At 39.7% G+C, this 20,576-nt stretch overlaps 2 protein-coding genes across 2 annotated transcripts in view; one reads left to right on the forward strand and one right to left on the reverse strand.

The window, feature by feature from the left end:
- The window catches only part of LOC148096963 (uncharacterized), a 95,831-nt gene that overhangs the window by 67,732 nt on the left and 7,523 nt on the right, over nucleotides 1–20,576 (reverse strand). The window lies entirely within an intron of this gene.
- igf3 (insulin-like growth factor 3) lies at nucleotides 6,818–14,507 on the forward strand. Its single transcript, XM_035913614.2, has 4 exons — nucleotides 6,818–6,862; nucleotides 8,577–8,721; nucleotides 11,864–12,042; nucleotides 13,298–14,507. Exons 1-4 carry the CDS (start codon nucleotides 6,818–6,820, stop codon nucleotides 13,484–13,486), a joined length of 558 nt encoding a protein of 185 aa, XP_035769507.1. The 3' UTR covers nucleotides 13,487–14,507.

The raw sequence follows: 20,576 nt of genomic DNA on the forward strand, positions 1-20,576 counted from the left end.
GTAAGATGGTGACAGATGTACCCTTAGGCCCCCTCCTCCATTCAGAGATGGTCTTTCCTTTTCACGCTCAAACCAGCGTTCCTCCCTGTCCAGGATGTGTACATCCTCATCATTGAAAGAGTGTCCACTGGCCTGTAGGTGTAAATACACTGCAGAGTCCTGGCCTGACGAGGTCCAGTCAGGTCCATAAATATTGGGACATCGACACAATTCTAACATTTTTGGCTGTATACACCACAATGGATTGCAAATGAAACAAACAAGATGTGCTTTAACTGCAGACTGTCAGCTTTTATTTGAGGGTATTTACATCCAAATCAGGTGAACGGTGTAGGAATTACAACAGATTGCAAATGTGCCTCCCACTTTTTAAGGGACCAAAAGTAATGGGACAGAATAAAAAACATAAATCAAACATATATTTTTTAATACTTGGTTGCAAATCCTTTGCAGTCAATCACAGCCTGAAGTCTGGAACACAGACATCACCAGATGCCGGGTTTCAACCCTGGTGATGCTCTGCCAGGCCTCTACTGCAACAGTCTTCAGTTCCTGCTTGTTCTTGGGGCATTTTCCCTTCAGTCTTGTCTTCAGCAAGTGAAATGCATGCTCAATCGGATTCAGGTCAGGTGATTGACTTGGCCATTGCAAAACAGTCCACTTCTTTCCCTTCAAAGACTCTTTGGTTTCTTTTGCAGTATGCTTTGGGTCGTTGTCCATCTGCACTGTGAAGCGCCGTCCAATGAGTTTTGAAGCATTTGTCTGAATATGAGCAGATAATATTGCCCGAAACACTTCAGAATTCACTGTGCTGCTTTTTGTCAGCAGTCACATCATCAATAAATACAAGAGAACCAGTTCCACTGGCAGCCATACATGCCCACGCCATGACACTTCCACCACAATGCTTCACTGATGAGGTGGTATGCTTAGGATCATGAGCAGTTCCTTTCCTTCTCCATAATCTTCTCTTCCCATCACTCTGGTACAAGTTGATCTTGGTCTTGTCTGTCCATAGGATGTTGTTCCAGATCTGCGATGGCTTTTTTTAGATGTTGTTTGGCAAACTCTAATCTGGCCTGCCTGTTTTGGGGGCTCACCAAAGGTTTACATCTTGTGGTGAACCCTCTATATTCACACTGGTGGAGTCTTCTCTTGATTGTTGACGTTGACACACATGCACCTCTTGGAGAGTGTTCTTGATCTGGCCAACTGTTGTGAAGGGTGTTTTCTTCACCAGGGAAAGGATTCTTCGGTCATCCACAACAGTTGTTTTCCGTGGTCTTCCGGGTCTTTTGGTGTTGCAGAGCTCACCAGTGCGTTCCTTCTTTTTGAGAATGTTCCAAACAGTTGTTTTGGCCACGCCTAATGTTTTTGCTATCTCTCTGATGGGTTTGTTTTGTTTTTTCAGCCTAATGATGGCTTGCTTCACTGATAGTGACAGCTCTTTGGCTCTCATCCTGGCAGTTAACAGCAACAGGTTCCAAATGCAAACAGCACACTTGAAATGAACTCTGGACCTTTTATTTGTTCATTGTAATTGGGGTAATGAGGAAATAACACACACCTGGCCATGGAACAGCTGAGAAGCCAATTGTCCCATTACTTTTGGTCCCTTAAGAAGTAGGAGGCACATATACAAACTGTCGTAATTCCTACACCGTTCACCTTATTTGGATGTAAATACCCTCAAATAAAAGCTGACAGTCTGCAGTTAAAGCACGTCTTGTTTGTTTCATTTGCAATCCCTTGTGGTGGTGTATAGAGCCAAAAATGTTAGAATTGTGTCGATGTCCCAATATTTATGGACCTGACTGTAGCTCTTCTGTGTTGTGCCATCCTCTTAGCCAGAGATTGTTTGGTTTCTCTGATGTATAAATCCTGGCAATCCTCCTGGCACTTAACAGCGTACACTATATTACTGCATATTATATCATTTAGTACTGAGGTTGGGGTTGTTTCAATGCTCATGCTTCAATACTGTATGGATACAATACCCATAGTCCACCAATACACTGCTCATAACTAGATGAGCATAGACACATACACAGAAACTATCGTGAGTACAAACCTCAGTGCAGACGTCTGCACATACAGTCATGTCGGAGGAGGATGTAAAGTTTTCAGTTATGTTTAAGTTTTAGACTGTGTTTTTTCAACTTCAGTAATGTCAGCTGAGGCAGATGTGCCTGCTGCATCAGAAGAAGCTCCCAAATACTTCAGTAATGGTCCTGATAGGTTTATACATTAGATTATTATTTGTAAATATGGGCTTGAAGAAATTACAGAGGTATATTGCACATATCAGGTCTATACATGAACCACACAAAAAATGCAATTTTTTAAACTTTTTCAAATGAGCTTGTTCTAATCAAAAATACATAAATTAAATAATAAATTAATTACTTTCCAGCCAATGCTTGCCAAGTGCTTTCTTTGCCCACACCTCCTTCACCCCAGCCACTTCCTCCAGCTTGTCAGGCCAGCCGAGAGATATAATCTCTCCAGTGTGTCCTGGGTCTGCCCCAGGGTCTCCTCCCGGTGGGACATGCCCACTTTCTATGCCCATATTCAATTTAATTTGTTCAAAATGAAAATCCAACAGTAAGTTGCAATACAACAACAACAAACACAAAAAACTGGTAAGTAGCTAACAACCAGAACTAACCATACAGTCAAAGGTGTTATTTGGTTAATAATTATGTTTACAATGCATCTTGGGTTGACTAACAAGCTGATATTTAAACAAGCATGTCCTCAGAAAAAATGATTTAGACTCATCAATGATGAGCCGTTATCTAAATCTATTGTGTGTAGCCAGCAGGTCGAGTTAAGAACACTGATGTAAGAAATTCAACTGTCAAATTTATTCAGGTTTATTCATTCAGGTTCAGGTTTATTCATTTATATAGCACATTTACAAACAACAGGGTTGATCAAAGTGCAAAACAATCAGCAAAAAAAACAGCAAGAGATTAAAAGTTAACAAACAAACAACAAACACACCAACAAACATCAAAGGTGACAGACATAAAACAGGCCTGATGATAGTTAAAACTAATTTGATCCAAAAGCCAAAGTAAACAAAATGAGTTTTAAGACTAAGAAATAAGATTTATAAGAAGGTATAGACTCAGAAGTGCAAATAGAAGCGGGGAGACTATTCCAGAGTTTAGGTGCTGCAGTTGCAAAGGCCCGATCACCTCTGGACTTTAGCCGGGATCTAGGTTGTTCTAAGAGCATCTGGCAAGATTATCTTAGTGCCTTCCTGGGGTTATACAAGCGGAGGAGTTTGGCACCCAGTTGTTTAAAATTTTAAAAGTAAATCTATACGGTGTTTGACAGGGAGCCTGTGCAAATTAGCTAGAACTGGGGTGATATGATCATACTTTCTAGTACCTGTCAGAAAGCGTGCAGCAGCATTTTGAACTAACTGCAAGCGGTAGAGGGAGGATTGTTGGAGTTGTTGTACGTGCTTCGGGGTTTGTACGTGTTTTGAAGTTCGTACGTGTTTTGGAGTTTATACGTGCTTTGTCTCTAGGGGCCACCGTAAATATACTTTTATTTATTCACTCCACATAAAATGTAATAAATAAATCATATAATACAAAAAACAGCTATTTACATTTCAACTTTTAACTATTTAAATTTTCTGCTTTTTCCTTTTAAACAAATTTAAAGTGAAACAACACAAAACACTGCAAACCACAACACAATTAAATATAAATTAAAATATGAAGACAAAAAGAAGATGCACATTCTCTGTCATATGGGCCTGCATGAATAAACTTTCTGAATCCTTTATCATCCACAACTGAAAATAGTTGTTTTTGCTGGCTGGAACATATCTCAGTTGACGAAGGTTGTTGTGGTTCACACCGCCTCTGGAAGACCGTACCCAACTCCAAACAGGTGGAGGCTCAGCCGGCAGGTCCATGGGAGCGTGAGGTCCAACAGGGTGAATCCAGCGATGACAGAACAATTTGTGGCTTGAGTGATCCCAGTGAGCATGGGAAGGTGGTAGGGTGTCCATGAAAGCAGTGAGTGGCCACATTATGAGAATTTAGAAAAGCCTTGATGCGAACACGGAGACCGCCTCATTTACCCCGTCTCCTAGATTGCTTCTTGTGTGGAGGAGAAAAAGGTAAGCGGCGTAGGCAGTCAGAAAAGTCCGGCGGAAGCGGGGGAAGAGTTTTCTGAATTCCACTAAAGATCAGGTGTTTGGTGATGCAGAGGCCTAAGATTCAGAAGAGTTTGACGATCATCTGTGAAAAACGTGTTGACATCAGGACAACACAAAAAAGAACAAATAACAAACAGCAAACAGAAGTCGAAGAGACGTGTGAGACACTGTGAACAATGGCGTCATCTTGGTGAGTTATTCAGATAGTCAATAAATACATAGCATCATCCTGTCCTATTTTTTCTTTCAATTTGCTTGAACCCTTTTAGGCACCACTTATGCAGTGTTGGGGTAATTAAAATTCCGTGTTAACATGTAGAGTTATGATGTCACTGTTCTGATCTTGCCCGACTATCGCTGGTTCTTCCCAACCTGCAGAATCACTGCCAAGTCTCCAGATCCTCAGGATTTAGAATCTACTTATGTGAACTGCACAGAGATTTATCTGGTGCTGACAGGGTTATTCAACAATATACCAATATGTGAACTCATCTAACAAGGGCTTAAATGTCACAGATCTTCATGTATATGTAAAAGTCATACAACCACATGTGTGCCTACATAGGCTGAGTCCTGCGAAGACCATGAAGGCTGGAAGTGCGTGGCTGTCAAATGGGATGGTCTAGCCTACAACACGCTGCTAAGGCTACCTAGCAACCATGACACTGTATGCTAGATATGCCACTGTTTGAGAGAAATTAAGGTGGGAATCTTTATTTTATCCAATTTGTCTTACTGAGATTTTTCATTGGTATGTGAAATGTATTTGGCTGAGAAACCATGTCACTGTAAAAACATGATTCCACTGGTGAATTTGTCATGGTTTGACATCAGGGGTGGAAAGCCTCTGTTCCCATCAGTTCTCCCTCAAAGACACCACAGATGATGTGCAGAAGTGGGTTTCTCAGTTTCTCAGGTAAGTTGCAGGATCAAAACCCATGTTTAACTTATAAATACATCCACATACTTTGTATTTTGCAAACAGCACAAGCAGTATTTTCACATTTACCGTTTTTCATATTATTAGTACTAAATAAGACGAGAGCCAAAGTTGGTACACTGCCAAATGTTTGGCTCATGTGAATAAACCAATGACTGAACCGTCTTCTCATTAAAACAAACGTTAAATGTTGAGCTGAGTGAAAACCAGGCAGCATTTACAGCATGTCCACATGCTCGTGGATACATTATTGGTATTAAATATCCATAGAACCGTCAGTTTTTAGTCAGAGTACATTTTAAAGTACTAGTTCAAATCAAGTGGAACGTGAGCCACATTAAGTACTGACTAACATCACTAATGTCACCAATTTTGCTGACATGAAGCCAAATGGTTTAATGTTCTTAGTGATGGCTCAAAAATCAACCACAAACAGGGACACCCCATATCAGTGCGCGCGTCGCTATGAGACAAATTATGTGACCCATACAGCTGCCGTGTCATACACACTGACGTGGATGCAGTCGTTGTTTGTACAGCGATCAGGGCTCAACTTGTGTTTGTCGGGAACTCCTTTGCATCGGAGCTGTTTGTGAGGTTATCACCCAGCACGCAATGATCTCCACCTTTCACACACACCAGCACTCCCACTGTCACGAGTACTTATATTTCCCAAACATTTTCACTTTGATTTCACGTGTTTCATTTGCACGTCTTTGCAAAACCTATCTTTGAAGTCTGCATTTGACACACTGTATTAATCAGTCATATGAATTTGTTATAATTAAATTAATATGCACCTCTCGTTCATTCAGTTAGCACTTATATAAACAGGACCGCTCATCAGTCAGGATAAATGAACAATGTTCAGGATGCTTTCAATAATTGTACATCCAGCAGATGTCGCTATGAAGCAGCACATCCACACAGTCGACAGAAGGGAAACGTTGGGAAACATCACTATTAGAACCTAAACATTTACTCCTCGCTCCATGATGGGTAATTCATTTAAAAAAAAAAAAAAACCCTCCACCACCACGGCTGCGCTATGAATCCTGGGATAGGGTGGACCACGAAGGATACATCCAACCTGTCCTTCACACCTGGGAAAATGAGGCCACATTTGGAGGAGCCTTCAAACTGGGACAGCCTTCATTGCCTCGCTGTGATGTAATCGGCCTTCAAGGATGTGGCCCCTGAACTGGGACACTGTATATGCCAGGGACCGGCCCTGGTACAGAGGCTAGGGGGCCTAAACGAGAAAACCAACAGGATTAGGTTGTGTAGTCCTTGTTAGAATTGGCTCAACACATTTATTTTTATTTATAATATAAATGGAATGCAGTATGATATCACTGCCAAATGAATTCTTTGATCTCAATAAGGGGAATCAAACTTAGAAAATACAAAATATGTATGCACATATTTTACTTTACAAAAATGGCATGAACAAGAAGAGAGTTATGTTTACAGCTCAGTTTCCACTCCTTGGTGTGTTGCAGTTGATTTTACCCTGGGCATGTTTCATCACGTTTGTCATTCTAACAGGACAACAGAACCAAGTCATCTGCTACATTTTCAAGCAGAAATGGTTCTGTGAGCATAGGAGGGAGGCAACCGCCCTGACGCAGTCCTCCCCTCCTGCTGCCTTTTATAAGACCGCAGGTCTCCCAAAGCTGGTCTACACAGAAAGGATGTGCTCCTTGTGCTGTCTCCGTGCCAGACCACAGACACTCCAGGTAGGGCTTCGCCTCACTTCTTTTAGGTGGGACATAAAAGAAACATACTGTATGTAGGTGGTGTTTTAAATTTTGTTGCTTGTCATTATTTTATTTTGTTTTTATTTATTTTTTTATTTTTACAAAGAAAAAAAGTTGATCTTTCTAAACTAAATGTTGAAGTCTGCAGAAGCACTACATTCCAGGCATCCGTTATTAGCTAGTTATTAATTTCCCGAGTCTTAGTAAAAAAAAACTGTGTGCATGGCATAATTTAAGTAGTAAAATAAGTGAGAAGTAAAAGTAAATGGGGAGCTATCTTTCCAAGGCCACTGGTCATATTTCCTAACGCTCCCTTAACAATAGAGACAATAGTATAACCTGTCATTTAATTCTGCAGTCTACTCTCAACAATATCAGAAGATATGTGTTGGTTACTGAAGGTTATCTATCTGTTCTGTACAGAATGTCTACTCTGACGTTGTGATTATATCAGAGATCATAGTGTTCCCACTTATTTGTTTTGTTGTCTTTGTTTAGTTAAATTAATCCATTCAAACTGACAGTTTGGGTAGTGTGATTGGAAGGATGTTTGTTGTTTCAGTTCAACTATGGCCTAAAACAGCCCAAATGTTTCACTATTAATAAAATATTTAAGGATATCACTTTATTGTACAACAAAAATACCATTAATACAACATTCTGTTGTAAAAGATCATAAATAAATGTACAGCTGTAAGTATTTGGACAATTGTACATTTTTTGTAGTTTTGCCTGTGTACACTGCCACAGTGGATTTAAAATGAAATAATCAAGATGTGGCTGAAGTACTGCTGCTTTAATTCAACAGGTTTAACCCATTAATACATTTTCATACATACTGCCCATTTTCAGAGAGTCAAAAGTAACAGGGCAAACTAACATCATTTAGACTTTAATGATAGTTCTCAATACTTGAATTAAAATCATTTCCAGTCAATGACTGCTTCAGGTCTCAAGCCCATGGACATCAGCAGATGCATTTTTCCTTTGAGATGAACTGCTGGACCTTTACTGCAGCTGCCATCAGTTGCTGCTTGTGTGTGGGTCTGTTTGCCTCTTCATTAACTGAAAAGCCAGCAGCCATCCATGCCAGTGGCACAAAGATGCCTCCACTACAATTGTGTGCTGTCCCTCTTTGTTGCCAATATTTAATGTTGCCAATATTCTATGCAGGCTGTATTTAAATTCATGAAGCCATGTCTTGTTTACAGACTTGGGTGATGGTTTGTCTTGAGTTTGAGTTCTTGCCTTGACCAGTGTGAAGTCGTTCTGCAGTCACCTGCTTAAGATGTCTTCTGTGGTTTTTTGGGGCATTGTGGTGTTACTAAGCTGCACAGTGTGTTTTTGCTTGAAGAGGTTCAAAAGTCACTCATGCAATGTCAACAGATTGTTGAATATCTATCATTATACTTTCAGTCTAACGATGTCTTCCTTTATTTGCATTGAGATTTCTTTGGACCTAATATTGAAACTTGCACTGGATGGTTATTCAAAGACAACATTCAGAATCAATTCCAGATCTTTTATCTGCTTAATTTGTCAGAAACTATTGATGGAACAGGCCTCTCCTTCATGTCAGTCAGTTTCATTTACTTTTTTAACATTTGGAGTGTCAAAAACAGAGGAATATGTATAAAAATGGCAGCATTTCCTAAACACCTTTTTCATATTCTGGTTTTCTTCTTGTCTTCAGGTGCTGTGTGTGCAGATCTGCATGTTTTACTCCAGCATTTGTCTGGTAAGCTGGCCACTGTGCGCAGAGACAGCTAAAGTCCGATGTGGCTCTGACCTGCTCAGTGACCTCATGTTTGTCTGTGGGGACCGTGGAATCTATTTACGTGAGTCTGCTTCAAGTACAAGCTGTGGCTTTACTGTGAGTTTGATGCATCAAGCAGCAGGATGGGCCCACATTATTCAACTTACTTTAGTCATTAGTCAAACTGAGGAGTAGCAGCTTAACTTTTTTTTTTTAAACTAAAAGCTCCAGGTGTAAATCTGTAACGATGCCCGGACACAAGTGCGCCAATGTGCTTAGTTTCCTTTTTTGAAGTTTTTTCACCTGTTTGTTCATTCATGTTTTGAAAGCTGCTAAGATGAGATACTAAATTAAACAACAAATTACCAATATTTTGAATGGTGCCACTATAACTACAGATTTATTATATGTATTAAAGGTTTGATAATAGCTAAACACACTGTTATTCTCCCTACAATGAGGATTTAAAACTAAATACGATTAAACTTTAATTACTTCCACTGCACAGTACTCGTACCAATGCAGTTACCTACTGGACTTTTCACCTGGTTACCTTTGCTCGCTTCTAACCAAGGCAACCCTCTGCATCTGCTATCAGACTGGTGGCAGTTCATCAAAATAGCAGCATACTCACCAGGACACTGTGCTTCTGTGTGATAGTCTTATTGTTAAAACAGTGTTATCTGAGAGCAGTACAAAGGTACAGAGAGGGAGCAGAAGCAGCTGCAGATATGCTCTTTCAGAAGCACTGTGTTCTTTGGCCTATATCGCGATTGTGCTAAATACGTTTGCATGTTTCATGTTTTGTTTATGCCAAAAACAGCGCGATAAATGTTCACAATGCCAGTACTAAACATGACTACATCTTGAAAGTAATGTTTACCATATTCACCGAGCTAGAGACAGTCAAAGGTCTCTTGAAGAAAAGAAACATTAGAAGTAAACACTGAAAGAGGTTTTAAATCAGCCGTGTGAAGATAAATAGTATCGATTATTATTTCGTCTTTTCAGGACAATGTGCTGCTTATCATTAATCCATTCACATACACGCTAATGCTGACGAACGCTTCAGTGCTCAGGCATGTTATGATTGAACTGTTCCTAATTGTGCACTGATAATGTACAAAGGACAAAATATTCTACTTCTACATTTTTTATATATATACATATATATATATATATATATAGTCTTATTGTTAAAACAGTGTTATCTGAGAGCAGTACAAATATATATATATTTTGTTGTAAACCTATCATTTTTATGTACTTATTTTTTGTTTTTGTTTTTAGTGACATAACATTATAAACCATTTAAACAGAGTCAGTGTAATAGGTCGAGTCATTTGAGTCAGTTCTTCGCTTATATTTATTGATTTTGATTTAGAGCTTAAAAAAATGAAAAGCTGTAAATAATAATGGTTTAAAAATATTATCATTCACATTAAACAGTGTCACTGCTACTAAATAGACTGACATGAAATCATCTGTAGATTTCATGTCTGTGCTCCAGAGGATAAATCCTGATGATTTTAAATGCACTTCTTAAATGGCATCAGTAAAACACCAGGAAGGAATTAATCAGCGCATAAGTCATTTAAACTTCTAGGATGTTGATGTGGTCAGTCAGGTAGCAGAGGGTTTTTTATTGGTTTCCGCTGCTTTGGTGTTAATAAAATTAACAAAAGGTGCTCAAAGGTGCAGCAATAAGACAAGTCCCCAAACACGAATGGTTTCAGGCCACTGACATTTTTCCTCCTCATCTTTTCTGACTGTTATGCCTTTGGCTAGGTCATTGTCACCACTGGTAGCGTGAGGTAATACCTGGCACCAACAGAGGTTGCACTGTTGGATCCAGGTAACGTGGTCTCTTGCATCAAACCAGAAGGTTTGATGTGTCTCTCCCAGAACAGATTAAAGCACACAGAAGAAATTCTATGAGACAGGCATTTACTCTAGCAGAGCTGGACAGGGGTACAGAATGGTCTTTAAACCATTTGCAGGACTGGTATCAGCTCCTTCGTGCAAGCAGGAATAGAAAGAGCACTGTCAGAGCTCTACAAAGAGCAGGCCAACAGGCCACTGGTAAGTGACAAAACAGACAGATTTAATGGGCCTGAGAGCCACCATCCTCTAGTGGGCCCTGTGCTCACAGCTGGGTACCCCTGTGGTTGGCCATAGAATACCAGAATTGTATTTTTCACAGATGAGAGCAGGTTCACCCTGTGCACATGTGACAGATGTGAAAGGGTCTGGAGAAGCTGTGGAAAATGCTGCCTGCATCATCGTTCCACATGACTGGTTTAGTAGAGGGTTAGTGATGGTCTGGGAAAGCATGGGAGGGCCACACAGACCTCTACAGCTTAGACAACAACACTCTTGACTGTCAGCTCTTGTGCTGGTGCAGTGGGACCTAGCTTCCCCGTGTGGTGAGAGTATACATATAGTTGCTAGAGGATGAAGCACCTGACCTAAATCTGATAGTACCAATTTGAGTTGCTACAATGAAATTTCGGCTAAATGAACTAGCCCGCCATATATTTTTCACTTTGGTTTTTGGGATGTCTTTGAATTCAGTGCATCTTTTTGTTCCCAACACATTATGGCCTGTATCTGTATAGCACTTGGCTTAGTCCCTAAGGACCCCAAAGCGCTTTACGCCCCTACGATCGCCCCTACGATCGCCCCTACGATCGCCCCTACGATCGCCCCTACGATCGCCCATTAATATCAGTATAGATGATTAACATGACTTTTGTCCTGTTGAGAATGTGTCCTGATGTGTTTTCAGAGTTGGGTAGTGCATTATGTTAAAATAAAATAATAAATGGACTCGTTCTTATATAGAAAAGCGTTTATCCATTTAACACACACACAGACATTTAAACCCAAATGAACACATCAGGAACAAGTCGGGGTTCAGCATCTTGCCCAGGGATACTTTGGCGCACAGACTGCAGCAGCCAGGGATCAAACCACCAACCTAACAATTAGCAGACACGCTCTACCTCCTGCGCCGCAGCCACGGCAGTTCAACAATAACTAAACTGTCTGAGCACATTTACATTTATTTTCTGCAGAGGAGGAAGTTGTTATGGCCACATAAGGGGACACAGTAAATTTTAAGCACCACTGTACTCTGTAAAGGAGATTTTGTTTGACTGTAAAGCTATTGATAGTTAAAGGAAAGAGAAGAACGTAGTGTGTGACACGTCTCCCTTCTGCAGGTAAAGGCTTGTGGTCTGGTTATGGCGCTCGGTCCAGAGGGAAGGGGATAGTGGATCTGTGTTGCCTGTCATCAGGTTGTGAACTTCATCACCTTGAGATGTACTGTGCTAAACCAAGGAGCCAGCAGACCACATATTCTCCATCCACAACAGTACATGCCACTACACAGCCAGATTTGGTAAGATCTCTGTTGTTTAAATAAGTTTATATACCTTGTATCCATCCATTGTCTTCACCTTATCCACTTCAGAAGAACAGGGAGAAGGTGGGAGCTTATCTCATGGCTAAACATGAGGATACACCCCAAAGGCCAGACACAGAGAGAGAACCTATCATGTGTCCTTCACACGTACAGTCGGTTTAGAACGACCACTTAGCCTAACCCCCATGTGTGTTCAGACTGTGGGAGGAAGCCAGAACATCCACAGTGGATTTGATCCAGGACCTTCTTGCTGTGAAGTGATAGTGCTGACTCTGCACCACTGTGCTGTTTAAGGTCACACTTGGCCTTAAGATTATCAGAGGATTGATTATACTGGATCAAAGAGAAAAAAGCTGGGCCTTACCCTTAACTGGCTCATTGTATAAAATACAGTCAAGCGTGTGTCCTCAGTCCTTGCTGACCTTTACCAAAGTAGGTCACATTAGATCCCAAAGAACATTTGTAAACCAACTGTGGACTTAGTCTTCTCTCAGTGATCTGTGGTAGTACTGCAAGCATGTGATCCACAACTATTTCCATTTTTGATTAAATATCTAAAGATGGTGAAAAAAATATGTATATTTCAGAGCTGTGAAAAACACTTTCCTTCTTTTTCATATAAGTGTGTTTTGTATAAGAATGCAGGAATATGTCCATATACCTACTGAATGTTGGACAGACTCAATACTACCCTTTAGTAAATATATCAATACTTAGCCAGAAAATCAGGATTGGGAGTTGTATTTGTTTTATTGTGTGGTTTTCCTCTAACACACCTGTCACTATTAAAGACATGCCTAACAAGTAAATCCAGACATGGTTTCAACTGGCCACAGACAAAAAAGTTTCATTTTATTGAATCCAAAACCACAAAAGCCACAAAGAAAAAGGCAGCATACACTTTAGCAGAAAGTTTCACTGTCACGAAAGAGGAAAACAACCAGTTGGCACTACAGCCACTAAAGACTTATAAATGGTAAATGGCCTGTATTTGTATAGCGCTTTATGAGCTTTGGCCTTATGAGATGAATACTATATTCCTGGATTTGTAATTCTGCAATAGTATTGCCAAGCCGGGGAAATTCTCTGGTATTGTGGTGATCCAGCACAATTTGTGTGAAGCAACAGAATATCAGCAACAGTGACCACATAACACAAAATAACAGCTGTATTGGAGGCCTTAAGCTCCTCATTGTTTAATGAACTCTTTATTCTTATCTGTGTCTTGCAGTTCCAAGAAGTATTTCAGAAAAAACTTTTACAGTACCTGGGGCCTCCGAGCAGTCCGAAGAGGGAAGCATACAGAAGGAATTGGCAGCATTCGCTTCGGCACAAAGTCAAAGCTTCACGGTCACACAGGAGGATGACTGCATATGAAACAACAAGTCAGCCGACTGCAGCCAATAAGAGCGCACTTTAAAGAATTATGGGTTTACAGTCCGGAGTTTGAAGATAATATTTATATTCCTCGAATTCTCCAACAGTTTTTCCAACTCACAGACGTCCTCTGGTATAAAAACAATCAAACAGTGTATGTGTTTGTGTATGTGCAGCGACCCAGACCTCTTATATGTTCATAGATAAAAGGTCACCTCAGAAACTTTAGAAATGTAATCAGACAGCAAACTTCCAGTAACACCACAATAAACAGCAATCCATGTATGGTTAAGGACAGTGTTTGGTTAACCCCTAGCCCCTTCATGGAGAATATTTGGTTGTTTGTTACACTAATTTAAAGTTAGCTCTAACCTCAGACCGGCCACCAGTAATTTGGTGAATAAGTAATGTTCAGGAAGAAGTTACTCCTTTATGTACTTATCATTATAGGCCTTCATATATCTTCATGTTAATGTGATCTGTGCAGCTAATGGAAATAACATTTGTGGGGAGAGAAACAAATTTACAAGAAACAAATAACAGAAACAAAAGTGATCTACTCATAAATGCACAAAAATCTTAGATTTTTTTTTTAAATCTATTTTGAGATGTTACCTCATCCTAGAGCACCATAAATGCTTTTTCTTCTTTACTTACAGTAGACTTAATTCACCCACATCTGCTCTAACCCATGAAAATATCTCCAGCTGCCCGATTCTTCACTATTCTTCTGTCTGTGCTCGTCTCTTGGTGTGGTGTCTGTTAAGAAACATGTCAGCCACTATACGGTAGTTAATAGTTCTTATAAGCTTTTTTATGCACTCATCATCAGAATCCAAACACTTTGTTATATACGCCACCTTCGTGGAGTCATTTGTAGTTCACACTTATTTCGATGGCACTTGACACTCTTGACTAGCTTTAATATTTGTTTGGGTAAAAGACAAATTTTATCCACTGTGTGTGTTTATTGTTTATGAACATATTTTGTGTAAATGTCTTTAAATGCATTCATTATTTATTTCACAATGAGCACGTAACTATAATAAATACTAAGCCTTATTCATCTTTGGTGCTCTGTTATGTTTTACATTGTTTGGCTGTAAAAGTGATTTCAGGTGTGACAACAGAGTATTTTCAAATCTCACGACATTTTACGTTCATATAATTCTAATCAGAACTTGACACAACCTCCAGTTTCAGCGTAATCTTAAGCTGCTGGCTCATTTTACTTTGACATAGCTACAGTTATCACCAAAAGCCCTGAAGGTCATCTCGGGCCTCTGTGGATAAATAAAGAGCTGCAAGTCTTACTGATAGATTTGTGATTAAACAAAGTGTGCTGTCTTTGAGGCCAAGCTGAAGTTATAACCAGGTGTTCTATCTGCACAGGAGTGTCAGGTGCCTCCTGCAGATTCCAGGAACAACATTGGAGCACTGTATCCGGAAGAGTGCAGAACCCTCAACTACACATGCCATAATACTCCCACCACCATTTATGATAGTTGATGTTTGTCCTTCAGATTAGGAGCCATTTCCTTTCCTTGACAATACTCATCTCCCCAGTATTTTGGTATGAGTTATCCTTGGTTTCATCTCTCTCCAGAGGCTCTTTTAGATGTTTTCTTCTACTCTGGCCTTCCTCAAACTGAGTGTAATCAGCGGTTTGCACCTTGTTGTCAGCATTCATTAAACCTCTCTTTATTGTAGACTGACAATGATATGCCTGCTACCATCAGAGTGTTGACAGGTTATTTTTTCTCAACCAAGGAACGATTTTTGTAATAGTGCACATTTCAGGGCTTCACTTTTATTCAGTTTGATTCCATTCCATTCTTAATATCTCTAATCCCCACCAACATGGAACTTTAGAGTAAAGAAACTAAAATACTGGGAGAACCAGGGAGAACCAGGCTTTGAAAAGCCACAAGTGAAGAAAAAAAAAACAGTCCCCATCAGCCTAAGCCTGTTGTAGCTTAGCTAATAGTAGTGTAGTAGCAGTGTAGTCAAAGTCACTTGATCCAGCCCCTACTATAAGGTTTGAGTGTTGTCACATTGCCATTCAGTTTATGGGATACAAACAGAAAATGATACATGTATTCTTCTCATGTGTTATTGGACTGGATTATTTCAACAAATTGATGACATTTTGCCCGTTAATTATTTGTATCCTCCTGTAACTTTATTGTATAAAGGGCTAAAACATCCAAAGTTTCAGGAGTCATTATAAGTCATTATAAGAAGTGTTGTGATTTGGAGAGCCCAGTGCGTGCTCCTGACACAGGGGAACCACATGCTGTCGAGGATACCTACCTTGGCACGACACGGGAAACAAGTCAAACAAACGTCACAATAAAAGCATGCTATAAAACTGTAAGAATAAAACACTTAACATTATTTAAAGATATTTTATTATCACATGTGTGTAATATGCTTAAATTTGTCCATGCAAATACTCCCCATTTACATGATACAAACGTTAATTATGGAGTTCCACAGGGTTCAGTGCTAGGACCAATTCTGTTTACATTATACATACTTCCCTTAGGCAGTATCATCAGAAGGCATAGCATACATTTTCACTGCTATGCAGATGACACCCAGCTCTATCTGTCCATGAAGCCAGATAACACACACCGATTAGTTAAACTGAAGGAATGCCATAAAGACCTGGATGGCCGCTAACTTTCTGCTTGTAAATTCAGATCAAACTCAGGCTATTGTAGTTAGCTATACAAACTTTAGAAACATGGTGTCTAACCAGATTCTTACTCTGATGGCATTACCCTGGCCTCCAGTAACACTGTGAATGCAGAAACCAAATCGAGGAAGTCTGTCCATCCCTCTTTATACACTTACACCCTCTTATTGTGTCCCCCTTATAAGACACAACAAAAGGAATCCCTCCCCCATATAAGGAGTTGTTTAAACAGATAATCTAGTGGTGGTGAATGTGCATATGGTAAATGGACTGGTTCTTATATAGCGCTTTTCTACTCTCAAAGCACTTTACAGAACTTGTGCATTCACCCATTCGCACAAGCACATTTTCTTAGTGCTTTCTAACTAACATTCAAACTCCGCATCGCAGCGCAATTAGGGGTTTTTGGCATGCAGACTAGGGGAAGCCAGCCACCCCAATATGCATATCACAGGTGTGTGTGTGCTGTGTTTAGCTGGTTAATCATATGTGGTATGGCACAACGGACTTACAGAATTCAACTACTGCATAACTGTTCTAGCATCAATCTCTAAAATTAGAAACATCCTGTCTGTGATGTGAGTGATGTTAAAAAACTAGTTCATGCATTTATTGCTTCTAGGCTGGACTACTGTAATTTATTATTATCAGGATGTCCTAAAAACTCACTGGAAAGCATTCAGTTAATCCAAAATGCTGCAGCAAGAGTCCTGACAGGGACTAGAAAGAGATATTTCTCTGATATTGGCTTCTGTTCATTGGCTTCCTGTTAAATTTAAAATCTTTTCTTCCAATGTAAAGTCTTGAATAATCAGGCTCCATCTTATCTTAAAGACCTTATAGCAGCATATCACCCAAATGGAGCATTTCACTGTCCAACTGCAGGCTTACTTGTTGTTCATATGAAATTTAAATAGATTGGTTGGGAGAGCCTTTGACTTTCAGGTCCCTCCTCTATGGAACCAGCTCCCAGTTTAAGAGACAGACATCCTCTCTACTTTCAAAATTAGGCTTCAAACTTTCCTTTTCATAAAGTGTATAGTTAGGGCTGGATCAGGTGACCTGAATTAATTATTATTAATCTCTGGGTCTCTTCTACAGTTTGTCTTTTATCCCATCTACCTCCCATCATCCCCAACAAGTCCCAACAGAAGGCTGCACTTCTAGAACCTCCCTTCTGGATTCCCGCCCTTTGTTACTACTACTCGAGCTTTGAATTAACTATGTTAGTGAAACCAGCTTGTCACGTAGAAATTCTGATCCTGTTACCGTTGGCCAAATGAAACTTTCTTTAGCACTGAAAGGTTTATTACTTGAAGTTTCTTAATGCAGTCCTCTTTGGTGCCATCTGGTTACCAAAAATATGAAGTGCAGTTTGACTCTGCAACTTGAAATGAACTGCTTGGTTATGATTATATACTCTGCAGAGCTGAACTGACAGCTTCTGTTTAATGTCATGTGGCAGTTTTGTGTGCTTTGAACGTGTTTTTTTGTGTAAAATTGTTATATCTATTTGCTTGATATGTCATTTACATGAATAAACTTTCTTTGTTTAAACATGGTCTGGTCTCTCTTTATTTGTGACTTCTTGACTTTTGTAAACATCATAGATTAAAAACAAACATTGTAAATAATAATGTACAACACACTCTTATCCCATAAGCTGGGACTCTCCACCATTAACTCTGAAGATGCTTCTCAGATGAAACGTCTTCAAGAAACTTAAACAGGTCAGCCCTGAGAACCTACACGGACAACAAACTCTTACAATAGGTTGGGCGTATGCTTGCTTTTGTAATTAACCAGTGGACATACACCAATATATAATATATTATTTAGTGTATTTCTTGTGTATGTTTTTGACCTGGGGCTGGAGTTGTTGGTTCACTGCTGGCTCCATGTCTTTTTATGTCACACACTGGTCAAACAAAATCAAACTACAAATCCTGCAAACACTTCAGTCCCTTAGAAACCATTGAATCAGGTATTAAAATAGTGATGAACCGAATGAAGCTTCAGACATCACTGATCACTTGACTCTAGCCAGACAAACAAAGGCTCAACACAGTGCCTCCAAAGCACCACGCTAATGCTTCAGCTTCAAATGGCCCATCATCCTGTTTTTCTCACTCCCTGCAACCTACTTGTTTTCTCCTCTGCCTAGAAGTCCTGGTGTTTTCCCTAAAAGAGAATTATCCCACAGAGAACCTGTGGAGGAAATATCTGACCTGGTCCTGCACCAACTGGGCCATCACTAACTGAAGCTGCCTTCGTTTACGATGAATAAACCCATGTTTGAGTCAGCCTGCACATTGTTGCCAGGGGTTGTTTGATTGTTGGGGCTTTCTCTCTATTATTGTGGGGTCTTTACAATATAAAGGGCCTTGAGGCGACCGCTGTTGTGATTTGGCACTATGTGAATAAAACTGACTTCAGTATTTATTTCATTCATGTATTATAACACATTTGGGTTAAGCACACAGCTATTCCTTTGTGTTGGTAAATGGACTGGTTCATTTTCCTGCTCTGAGCACTCAAAGTGCTTTAAATGACTCGTATAATTCACTCCAACACTTACTTCTTCACAAATGCTACCAATTACACACGATGAGAGAGCAACTCCAGGGTTAGTATCCTACCCAAAGATATTTGGGTCTGGAGCAGCCAGGAATCGAACCACCAACCTTCTGCCCTACTCCTGAGCTACAGCCACTCCATGTTGGACAGCTTTTGTCTTGGACTAAGCTCACCATAGACAAGTTTAATCTTGGAGGAAATTTGCTGATTGGACTTTTTATTCAGCAAATTTGGCATAAATGTAGCTGTTGAATCGCTCATGCATTTATTTGCTGATGGTGTGCTCTCAACTGTAACCCTGTATTTGATACAACTAATTCAGTTTGGCACTGCCTTCTTAGAAACATGTTTCAGTGCGTGTGTGAGAAAAGGCTACAGTAGCAAATATTTTGCTGGAAACTTGAATAGATAATTAAACCAAATTTTTATGGTCTTCTATTATAGAATAAATAAATAGTTAAAATGATTTAAATATGTGGGTTTAAAGCTCTGAGTGGATTCACTGTAGTAGAAGTAACACTCAAGACGATGTTAAAGTTTGTTCAAATGAGTCACAATGGAGCTGGGACAGGCTCCAGCCCCCCCGTGTCTCCCCAGAAGGCTAAGTGGAAGAGAGTGGATGGATTTAGTTACCATGGTCAGTGCTTCAGTGAACTTGCTGACCTGCAGATGGTGCAGAACAAACATCTTCAAACATTTTGATCATTTACAGGTTTGACAGTTTTTTGTGTGCTTGGCTTATGGAAACTGTTCCAAACACAGTCTGATACAAACAGTAGTAGAAGTAAAGTAAAATAGTATTATTTATTAAACAATTCAACAACTATATCAATATTTGTAGTATCTAATAATAAATGAACCTCGGTTATGCAACATTTAGCTTGAAAATGTATCATGGTATGTGCTGGAGTGGCTATAGTTTTTAATTCTGTCAGTGCTCACAATCTATTAAATATTGTTAAATTCAGAGAACTGTATTGTTACTACAGCAGGTGCTAGCAAGTACGCTTCTTTTTTCAGATAGGAGGGTGTTTGTGACCTTTTGACATCATAACACAGTAACAGTTGTTCACAGTCGGCCTGATAAGACATGGAGGGAGCGCATTCTCCTTGTAACCTGCGTCACTGACAGATAACGATATTCAGTCCCATCTCTTCCCAGGCCGCCTGTTTGATTTGATTCTCATGGTCATGAGGGAGCGGTTTTTGTGAGTGGAAGACAATTTATGTTTGTGACATTTTACACAGTGGACATGTGTGTGGCCAACAGACATCTCACACATCTGCAGCAGTAAGAAGTGGTCACAGAAACATTGCTATACTTGAAGAGTACAATAAAAGTTTTTTCAGTGTTTCACTGAGCAAAATATTTTCTAAAGAGTTTCAGATTTCTCTCTCTCTCTGGCTACATTTATTTATTCAAAATATTTATTGTTGTATAATGTTTTTGTCTAAACTCCTTGAAATCATACCATAATAACGAATCACTGAACTGAACTCAAATTAAATCTTTATAAACAAACAGATACGGGCGTTAGTTTAGCTCGCTGCGATGAGCCATGTGGCTGAGAGTGACTGACCCGCGGCATTCCTGTCTCTCCCTCTGCTCTCCTGTCAGCTCTTTGTTATCAATAAAGGCCAAAAAAACTGAAATGAGAAAAATAAACGTGGAAATTTCCAACCCAAGTCTGCTGTGTGAAATGTAGATAAACACTATTTTACAGCATCATACACATTTTTGTAAATATTTTATCATATCCGTTCATGTGACATCACTGAAGCTATGACACTGATATAATGTAAAGTAATCAGTGTTCAGCTTGTATAACAATGACCTCCTCCATAACACACTGGA

The sequence above is a fragment of the Neolamprologus brichardi genome, chromosome 20 (genome assembly GCF_056152115.1).
Source record: "Neolamprologus brichardi isolate AB-2024 chromosome 20, ASM5615211v1, whole genome shotgun sequence".
Lineage (NCBI taxonomy): Eukaryota > Metazoa > Chordata > Actinopteri > Cichliformes > Cichlidae > Neolamprologus > Neolamprologus brichardi.

Excerpts from the sequence above, each read along its gene's own strand:
- igf3 (XM_035913614.2), top strand. The coding sequence starts at position 6,818 with ATGTGCTCCTTGTGCTGTCTCCGTGCCAGACCACAGACACTCCAG. Across the intron at positions 6,863-8,576 it reads CCAGACCACAGACACTCCAG|GTGCTGTGTGTGCAGATCTG; the intron begins GTAGGGCTTCGC and ends TCTTGTCTTCAG. Across the intron at positions 8,722-11,863 it reads GGACCGTGGAATCTATTTAC|GTAAAGGCTTGTGGTCTGGT; the intron begins GTGAGTCTGCTT and ends TCCCTTCTGCAG.